The sequence below is a fragment of the Octopus bimaculoides genome, chromosome 6 (assembly GCF_001194135.2).
Source record: "Octopus bimaculoides isolate UCB-OBI-ISO-001 chromosome 6, ASM119413v2, whole genome shotgun sequence".
Lineage (NCBI taxonomy): Eukaryota > Metazoa > Mollusca > Cephalopoda > Octopoda > Octopodidae > Octopus > Octopus bimaculoides.
The window spans coordinates 60620667-60631415 of record NC_068986.1 but is presented as its reverse complement, the minus strand read 5'-3'; the positions used below and the strand labels follow the sequence as shown (position 1 = coordinate 60631415).

The 10749-nt window shown below is 39.0% G+C and overlaps 1 protein-coding gene across 5 annotated transcripts in view; it reads left to right on the top strand.

Annotated features, from left to right (window-relative positions):
- The window catches only part of LOC106881399 (isoamyl acetate-hydrolyzing esterase 1 homolog), a 202339-nt gene that overhangs the window by 71985 nt on the left and 119605 nt on the right, over positions 1-10749 (top strand). For all 5 annotated transcript variants that reach the window (XR_008264422.1, XM_052968750.1, XM_052968747.1 and 2 more), the window contains exon 2: positions 9964-10019. Coding sequence is in view for 4 of the 5 variants with exons in the window: in XM_052968750.1 (XP_052824710.1) it covers positions 9964-10019 (56 nt within the window). In the remaining variant the exon portion in view is untranslated. The remainder of the gene's footprint in view (positions 1-9963; positions 10020-10749) is intronic.

Here is a 10749-nt window from a genome sequence, read left to right as displayed (position 1 = left end):
CCTCAACCCCCTTCTTTTTATCATAGCCCTCCAGGCTATAACAGGAATTCAAGACAGGATGCCCCTGGGAGATCCTCTATGCTGATGACCTTGCATTAATTGCTGAGTCACTATCAGAACTAGAAGAGAAGTTTCAGGTGTGGAAGCAAGGACTAGAATCGAAGGGCCTTAGAGTCAACCTAGCTAAAACCAAAGTCCTAATAAGTAGGAAGGTAGAAAAATCACAAACACCTTCAGGTAGATGGCCCTGCTTGATCTGTAGAAAAGGTGTAGGTAGAAACTCTATAAGATGCACCCAGTGCAAGCTATGGACACATAAGAGGTGCAGCAATATCAAAGGAAGGTTAACTAGGAAGTTAGTTTTTGTATGTGGCAGATGTTCAGGAGTTATAAACACTAAATATGCAGAAAACAACTTCTCCCACATTCGAGGGAGAAAAACTAGAAATGGTTGATAGCTTCCGATATCTAGGTGAGCAAGTTATTTGTGGGGGAGTGTGCGCTGAAAGTGTAGCTGCTAGAATAAGAATAGCCTGGGCAAAGTTCAGAGAGCTCTTACCTCTGCCGGTGACAAAGGGCCTCTCGCTCAGAGTAAAAGGCAGACTGTATGATGCATGTGTAGGAACAGCCATGCTTCATGGCAGTGAAACGTGGGTTGTGACTGCCGAAGACATGCGTAGGCTCGCAAGAAATGAAGCCAGTATGCTCCAATGGATGAGTAATGTCAGTGTGCATACTAGACAGAGTGTAAGTACGTTGAGGAAGACATGGGATGAGGTGGTGAAGCACGACCTCTGAACTTTAGGTCTCACCAAGGCAATGACTTCTGACCGAGACCGTTGAAAATATGCCGTGCATGAGAAGACCCAGCAAGCCAAGTGAGACCTAACTCCAAAGCCTCTGCCAGGGGTGTAGCCAGCCCACTTATGCGTACCTTCCTTCATTGGACACTAAACTCCACTTGCGAAGACCTGTTAAGGCAAGTGAAATCGAAATCGAACTAAATTCAACAACTGGCACCCATGCCAACGTCATCTCCTTCATTGGACACGAAACTCGGCTTGCGAAGACCTGTTGGGGCGAGCGAAAGGGAAATCATGATGGCACCTGTGCCCAGCGTCGCCTTCCTCGCACTTGTGCCGGTGGCACGTGTAAAGACATTCGAGCAAGATCATTGCCAGTGCTGCTGGACTAGCTCCTGTGCCGGTGGCACGTAAAATACCACCTGACTGGCATTCGTGCCAGTGGCACGTAAAAGCACCCACTACACTCTTGGAGTTGTTGGTGTTAGGGAGGGCATCCAGCTGTAGAAACTCTGCCAAATCAGATCGGAGCCTGGTGTAGCCATCTGGTTCACCAGTCCTCAGTCAAACCGTCCAACCCATGCTAGCATGGAAAGTAGACGTTAAACGATGATACATTTATATATACTTTATTAAAAGCAGCAGAAATATCACAAAAACTGTTACTTAGAATTTCATGTTTCCGTTCGTAGGACAGTTTTGTCCTATGAATGGGAATGTGAAACTCTGCGTAACAGTTTTTGTGATATTTCTGATGCTTTTAATAAAGCATATTACTCTACCTCTGATATTTGAGTACTCTTTTATCCATCTTGTTTCACATTTATGTGCTTACTCCAGTACATATATATATATATAGATAGATAGATAGATAGATAGACAGATATAGATATTGGTCATAGAGTGACCAATGGTTTTGCATCCAGGAAAGCTGCAGCCTTGTGGACAGCTCATCAGACTCTATGCAAAGACAAATTTAACTCTTCATCTCGCACAGGTACAAAAACGCTGTGGTCAGTTGGTCAAAATATCTATCAGAGAAAGAAAAAAACCATTCATGAGGATGAGTTGTTTGCTCAGGACCGTCAATTAATTGGAAGTGGGGTTGTAAGGTCTCTTACAAGCCTAATCTGCAAAGATAATCGCAATTTTGCAGGTGGTAGCGCTTGAAATAGAGACATTGTGTACATATTTCTTTACAAGTGTTCAACGAGCCAGGCTTAACATAGTTTTTAAGAATTTTGGCTCTCTCAGCAATGCAGATTTTGCAGTGCTAGCTCCCATTAGGAAAGGGGCCTGGTTGTTCCAAGATCTTCTGGACTTGGGGATGTTGTTGGTGTTACCAGTGTAGCTGGGGCTGCTATCATTATGGCACATTGTGGAATGTCTGTTGTCACTGCAGTTGTTTTCACCATGGTGACTGTATCTGGACATAGGGGTGGTGCTGTTGCTGCTGGCAGTGGTGTGGGTGCCGCTGCTGATAACATAGAGTGCAGGGCCTGTTACTTCCTCATTGTCATTGGTACTGGTCTGGTAATCTTCTCTGGCTGTGGTGTTGGCACTGGGGCTGTTGGTTACCTCTTCAGTGTTGTTGGTACCAGACTGATCATCCTCTCTGGCTGTGGTGTTGACACTGGAGTAGTGTTGTGGGAATAATAATAATAAACATGGAACATCCCTCCCACATAACAAGTGGTATGTGATAGTCATTACAAATACTGTGACGTAGGCAGTCAAAGCATCGAGAAGTTGGCAAGTCGTTTATAGATAGTCATGTCTTTACTTGTCTAACTAATTACACCACTATACCAAAGTGGACATTACAACAGTCTGACGTTGGATTACAACAGTGGTGATGAGAAATTAACAAACTCACAAAGAGTTACGAAAATCGCAAAAGTTTTTTGTGCAAATTTCACATTATGCAAAGCCATAAAATTATGGAAGAATTATGAGCCGGTTTGCTCAAGTTGCAAAAACAACAACAAGAGCAACAATTACTATTACAGCAGCAGCAACTACAAGAACAACAACATCATCAACAATTACTACTGCAAGAACAACAAAAATTACTATTACAACAAATGCTGTAATTAATGAATAGTAAGCTGTCCAAAAATGCTGAAAAGATGTCCTTGCCTGACTGTTGCAAATTCAATAACGGAATTTAAGTATGAACCAGACAGGAGTTACCTTTAAAGGGTATTATGGAAAATGTGAACAGATCTTCAATAAAAAGTGCAATGATTGGGACGACAATATGAAGACGCATTTAATCCTAAGAAAACTGACAGCAATTTTGTACTCCCAAATAAACCTTCTGGCATAAACTTTAGAAATACAATAGAGATATTGTGTAACATTTTTTGCAAGGAAAGCTTGTTGTTCAATACACACTGGAAATGTTTGAACCTAGAAAAGAACAATGAGGAGGACTACATCACATATGCTGGTAGAGTTAACAGAGAATGTGAAAAGTTCAAACTGGATGAGTTAACACCAGACATGTTCAAGTGCCTGATATTTACTCAGAGACTAACTGCAGAAAAAGACGCAAAAGTAAGAACAGGAATTCTCTCTAGGCTGGAACAAAACCAAGCTATAACCTTACAACACGTGTCAGAAGATTGTGAAAGAATAGTAAATCTAAGGCACAACACAGAGAAAATTGAACATAAAGATTGCTCCCAAGTGAAACAAGTGCAAAACAGGCAGAATAGAAATCAAGCATGCACTAAAATACGGTATGAACAGAACAAAAGTCAGGAAACAAACCCATGTTTTGCATGTAGAGGTCTACACCTGAGAAAAAACTGTCCATTTAAGAAAGTAGAATGTTTCTGTTGTGGTAAAATTGGACACATAAAAGCGCACTGTAAAACCAAGATGGCAAAATGTTAGAACAAAGAAAAAAGAGTTAACAAGATGTTGTTGAAAGAAAATGGTATTGTGACAAAGAAGAAATTCATAAATGTGGAAATTGAAAATATAAGAATAAAAATGCAGTTAGATACTGGAAGTGATATTACCATTGTGAATGAAGAAACTTGGAAGTTTATTGGTAAGCCAAAATTAAGTAAATCTACAAAAAGTAGCACACGGTATTACAGGTAAAAGATTGTATTTTCTAGGTGAATTTGTGTGTAATATGACATTTCATGACCAAATGAAAATGGCAATAGTATGTTAAAAAATTCAGTAAATTTGTTCGGCATAGAGTGGATGATACCGCTCAAATTGTGGAATTCACCCATAAGTGTTTTCCTGAGGAAGTGTTCACAAAATTGAATGGAGGATAATTCTTCTTAAAATTAGACCTTCGGTGTAAAAGTGGCTCCTTCCTTATTTCAACAATATGGAAATATAGTCAGTTCAGTCAAAGGTCCAAATGCAGCTGAGGGATTGAAATGAAAAGTAAAATTTTTATTCTTGGATGAAGTGGGCTGCTACACAAAAACAAAGGCAAAAATTGTAGTAAAACAAAGTGCAATACCTGTATTTAAGCCAAGACATAATGTACTGTTTGCAGTGCCAGAACAGGTAAATAAAGAACTTGAAAACCTAATCGAGAAGATGGTCTATGTATAAAAGAAAAATAGTAAGTTATGAGTTTGTGCAGATTTTTCAATGGGTTTAAATGATTACTTAAGCTCACATAGCTATCCATTGCCGATTCCTGAGGAAGTGTTCACAAAATTGAATGGAGGGTAATTCTTCTCAAAATTAAACCTCTCGGAGGCATACTTACATATCCAAGAAGAAGAATGATTACACTTACTAGCCATTAATAAATAGGAACCGGATTGGTGCAAAATGAAATCGAGATGTGAACTTATACTCAATTTCTGATAGGTGATAGTGTGCTGATGTACGCACAAAGAGTAATAATACCTGAAACACTTCAAAAGAAAATGTTGAGGGAATTCTTTGTTGGACATCCTGGTATTTCGAGGATGAAAGCTTTAATGTACTGGCCAAAAATAGATAGAGAAATTGAAAATTTAGTGAAAGGCCACAGAGTATGTGCTCTAGCAACAAAACTGCTGATGATAAAAAGTGAACTTTGGCCAAAAGTAGATGTTCCATGGTCAAGACTACACATTGATTTCACTGATCCCTTAAACGGTTCATACTACTTAGTGGTAGTAGATAGTTTCTCTAAAAGGCCAGAAATTTGTAAGCGTAAAAAGCCAACCTCCTCAACTACAACAAACTTTCTACATAAGCTGTTTACGAGAATTGGTGTCCCAGACACTATAGTGTCTGATAATGGAACAGATTTTCTGTCTTTTTGAGTTTAAAATGTTTTGTAAAATGTTTGCTGTAGAACAAGTTCCATCCCAGAACACTTTGTCAACACATTCAAGAGAGCCCTATGAAAGTCAGATAAGGATGTCACAGATGAGGTAGCGCTACAACAATTTCTAAGAGTATACCGAGTGACACCAAATCCAAACACACCAGGTATGTCACCAGCAGAGCTGATGTTTGTGAGGGAAATAAAATCAGTCTTTGACAAATGGTGCTTTTTACATGCCACCAGTACAGGTGCCATTTGTATGACACCAGTATCTGCTATGACTATGATTTTACTTGGCTTGATGGGTCATCTTCTCAAGCATGGAATACTGCCAAAGGTCTCGATCATTTGTCATTGCCTCTATGAGGCCCAACACTCAAAAGGTATTTTTGACATGCCACCAGCATTGGTCACCTTGCCTTTGTGAGGCTCAATGCTTGATTGGTGCTTTTTACATGCCACCAACATGGGTGCCAGTTACGTGACACCAACATTAACCTGGTAAGAAAAGAAAAATTGCAATGAATAATACAGCAAAATATATCAAAATTGGTAAAAATGTGTTTGTTAGGGTACATTAGAATGGAAAACAAAGTTGGGAAGACAGCATGATTATCAAATGCATAGGAAAAATGCTATACTTGGTAAAAGGAAGAAATAGGTATACAAGAGACACATAAATCAACTAAAAAAATAATTTGTTGAGAGCGAACCCAAGAGAATGGAAGAACCAATGGAATAGTTATATGATACTTTTCAATTACCAACACCACTACAAATAATTGAACCCAGATGCACAAGCAAAAAAAAGTGGAATGGACGTTATAACAGTCTGATGTTGGATTACAACATTTACATATTTGTTTTTAGGGTATTTTTTTTTAACCTCTCTCCTACAAGTTTACTATAAGTTACAGATGTTGTTAATGCCTTCAATTTATGTTTTTAATATTTAAAGCAAGGAATTAGTTTACACATTTTGTTTGTTTTTTAATCTACATCTACATGCAACTCTGAGAAAGGTATCAGGTGGTTGTGGGATAAGCTAAAATTAAAAGCTAAGTATCCCCCAAAATCAAACATTTTTTCATTTAAAAGTCATCATCATCATTTAATATCAATTGTCCATGCTGGCATGGGTTGGACTATTTGACTGATTATACTTGGCTTGATGGGTCTTCTTCCCGAGCATGGCATAATGTTAAAGGTTTCAGTCATTTGTCATTGCCTCCATGAGACCCAACACTTGCAAAGTACTTTTCACGTGTTACTGGCATTGGCCACCTTGCCTCAGTGAGGCCCAATGCTCAAAAGGTGCTTTTTACATGCCACCAGTACAGGTGCCATTTGTATGACACCAGTATCTGCTATGACTATGATTTTACTTGGCTTGATGGGTCATCTTCTCAAGCATGGAATACTGCCAAAGGTCTCGATCATTTGTCATTGCCTCTATGAGGCCCAACACTCAAAAGGTATTTTTGACATGCCACCAGCATTGGTCACCTTGCCTTTGTGAGGCTCAATGCTTGATTGGTGCTTTTTACATGCCACCAACATGGGTGCCAGTTACGTGACACCAACATTAACCACAACCATGATTTCACTTGGCTTGACAGGTCTTCTCAAGTGCAGCATATCACCAAAGGTCTCGATCACTAGTCATTGCCTCTGTGAGGCCCAGACTTCAAAGATCATGCTTCACCACCTTGTCCCATGTCTTTCTGAGCCTACCTCTACCATAGGTTCCTTCCACAGTTAGAGATCAGCACTTCTTTACACATCTGTCCTCGTCCAGTTGTCTCTCTTATGCCCAACTTTTCTCTCAAGCTGCTTATACTCTGTTGTACATGCACACTGACTTTGCAAATCCAGCAACTTCCTCTCTAGTCAGTGGTTATGCAAAGCAGAAAGGCTCACCGTACCATCTTCCCCAGTCATTTCCCATCCCTCCTTTACGGAAAAGGCCGATTAAATGTAAACAAAAGCATGTGCTTCAGTTGACAAGAATTATAATTACAATGAAGGATAGCCTGACTTTGGTTATTGCTTGGTTAACTCTAAGGTCCTTTGATTCTAGACCTTGCTTTCATACCTGAAACTTCTTCTCTAGTTCTGGTAGTGATTCAGCTGTATGAAAAAGGTTATCAGCATAGAGGAGCTCCCAGAGGCAGCCTGTCTTAAATTCCTCTGTTATTTCCTGGAAGACTATGATGAACAAGAGGGGGCTGTGGACTGATCCTTGGTGAACCTCTACTTGTACCTTGAATTCTTTGCTGTACTCATTGCCAATCCTCACCTTACTGACAGCATTCCTGTACATGGCTTGTACTGTTCTCACCAACCACTCGTCTATCCCTAGTTTCTGCATTGACCACCAGATAAGGGATCGGAGGACCCTGTCAAAAGTTTTCTCCAAGTCAATGAAAGCCAGGTACAGAGGTTTATCTTTGGCTATGTATTCCTCCTGCAGCTGCCTTACCAGAAATATAGCATCAGTAGTGCTTCTTCCTAGCACAAAGCCAAACTGCACTCATCTAGACTAACTCTCTCCTTAATTAGTTAGGCTATGACCCTCTCTGTAACTTTCATTACCTGATTCAGCAATTTGATACTTCTGTTATAATTTCTACGGCATCACCTTTACCTTTGTAGTAGTTGACTATTGTGCTGCTACACCAGTCATTGCATGTGACTCCTTTGTGAATCACCTGATTTACAATACAGGTGAGTAGACCGTAACCCACACCGCCAGATATTTTAAGCATCTCAGTAGTGATTCCTGATGGGCCAGGGCCTTTCCCTGCCTTCATATCCTTAATTGTGTTATCTACCAAGGTATTGTTGATTCAGACAGCTGATCTCTTAGTTTGGTCAACATTTGGCAGATTCTCCTTCTCTCATTTATTCCCCATGTTCAGCAATCTTTCATAACAGCATCTCCAAGCCTCTTTCTTTGCAGAATCATTGAATGCAAGTGCACCATCATCCATGTAGACACATTTTTTTCCTATGACATCGCAATTTTCTCTCGCATACTGTCTTGCAATCCAAAACTCTTCAAGTCTTTGGTCCTTACATCGCTGAGCATAGGCAAACTCCTTCTTTTCTGCTGCTAGATATACCTGTCTCCTAGCTTCCCTTCTGGCTATTTGATACAGTTCCCTGCTATCCCCACTCTTCCAGGCCTATCAGGCCTGTTTCTTTGCTCTAATGGCCTTGTCCACGGCAGTGTTCCACCACCATGTCACCCTAGGTCGGGATGGGACTTTGCACCAGTCGCAGATTTGGTCTGTGGCACTGAGCAAGCTGTCCCGCAGGAATTCCCAGTAGCCCCCTATGTTACAAGTCTGTAGTTCCTCTCCCCTCCCATCTTTTGTTTTAAAATATTTTCAATTTTTTTTTCATCTTTTTTAATGCAAGGCTTCTCCCATTCTTTTTTAAAGTGTGTAGTGCAAACAGAATTGGCCAAAATTTGTCTTGAGTGGATGGGGTATCATAAATTTTTCAGAATCTATTTTCATAAAAAGCCTACCCCGATCATTTCCAAGACTGCTATGCAAAAAAGAAAAAAAAATGGAAAAACCCCTGTCAAAAAGGAGAAAATCCAACTTACGTGGGCATCCTGATCTGAAATTCTGCGATTTATAGCCATTTTTAGTGGTCCATTAAAATTTTATTGAAATGTCATATTCCAAAATTTCAGGATTTATGTAGTTCTATACTAACTACAATGTGACAAAACTCAAGTCCCAGTGACTTGTACCTTTGGATTTAACTAGGTCTGTAAGCACTGCAAAATTGTTTGTAACTTGTAACAAAATAGGCTATACATAAATATTTTTTTAACTTGCCAAAAAAAGATAGTTTCTTTCCAAGAACCTAAAAAAAAATAGGCAACTGGTATGCTATGATCACTATTAATTTTTGTAATTTGAAGATGGTCATCACCTCAGTTTGAAAGAAATGGCATCATAAATATGGCTAATTTATTCATTTAGGCTAATTAGGCAAGATTTTGACCATTTCACTGACCATTCAAATTGTTATATTTCCTAAAACATTCATTCAAATTTCACAAATGAGATATTAAAATGTTTCTTTTTGGATGCTCTCTTAGGAAAAGTAGAGTAGAAAGTATATTTAAATATTTCCAAACATTCATAGTTATTTGCCACCTATCACCCATGGTGGCAAATGTATACTTCCAAAGTTATCTGTTGTATGACAGCTAACACTCTGGTAATAAATAATGCTACCATATCACAATTATTGTCTACTATTTTACATTCATCTTTCTGTACTAACTGTAAATTAAATTTTCCATTTCAATGATTGATTGATTATTGTTGAGTTGCTTGATGTGCACTTGTTTCACAAGACCATTCACTTGGAATTAGTGAATTGAAAAACAAACAGAAAAAGAACAATTATTAGGTATTTCTAGTTGTGGTCATCCTGTCTTTTGTATCAGGCATATTGTTTCAATTTGGAAGGTGATTAGAAATTGGTTCACTACATTCAGCCTCCTGACTAATTAGAAGTTGTACCTTTCCTGATTTGTGAATTGTTAAATTTAATAAAGGCAACCAAGTATTAATCATATACTTTGACAATTAATTAAAGCAGTCAACATTGTGATAATAAGTCATCCCGTATTAGTGCTCTGAAAACATTAAAAGTCATTCAAAAATTATATTTAGTAATTTTGTGTTAGAGCATTTCATTAAAAAAAAATTTTTCTCTTCTGATCATTATTAAATGTACATAGTTATTTCTTTAATGTTTTCTTTAATTTGAATCATACACTGCTTATATATTTAAGTTTAATTCCAATTTTCTTCCTCTTTTCCATTTTAGTATGCCTTTAGTCATGATGGCTGTTGGGCTGCCCTTGTGGCAGACATTTTACAAAGGTAAGACTAATTTTTGTAATTATTTTAGGATAAGTTAGCATTTGTAGATATATATATATATATATATATACCCAATGACTGGTGTAGCAGCACCATAGTCAACTGCTACAAAGGTAAAAGTGACGCTTTAGATACAAATAATTACAGAGGTATCAAGCTGTTACATCAGGTAATGAAAGTCATGGAGAGGGCTATAGCCCAACTAATTAGGGAGCGAATCAATTTAGATGAGATGCAGTTTGGGTTTGTGCCAGGGAAAAGCACCACTGATGCTATATTTCTGGTAAGACAGCTGCAGGAGAAATACCTAGCCAAGGATAAACCTCTGTATCTGGCTTTCGTTGACATGGAGAAAGCCTTTGACAGGGTCTACCGATCCATTATCTGGTGGTCAATGAGGAAACTAGGGATAGGAGAATGGTTAGTGAGAGCTGTGCGAGCCATGTACAGAGACACTGTCAGTAAGGTGAGGGTTGGCAATGAGTACAGTGAAGAATTCCAGGTAGAGGTAGGGGTCCACCAAGGTTCTGTCCTCAGCTCCCTCCTATTTATCATTGTCCTCCAGGCGATAACAGAAAAATCCAAGACAGGATGCCCCTGGGAGCTCCTCTATGCTGATGACCTTGCACTAATTGCTGAATCACTATTAGAACTACAGGAGAAGTTTCAGGTGTGGAAGCAAGGACTAGAATCGAAGGGCCTTAGGTTCAACTTAGCTAAAACCAAAGTT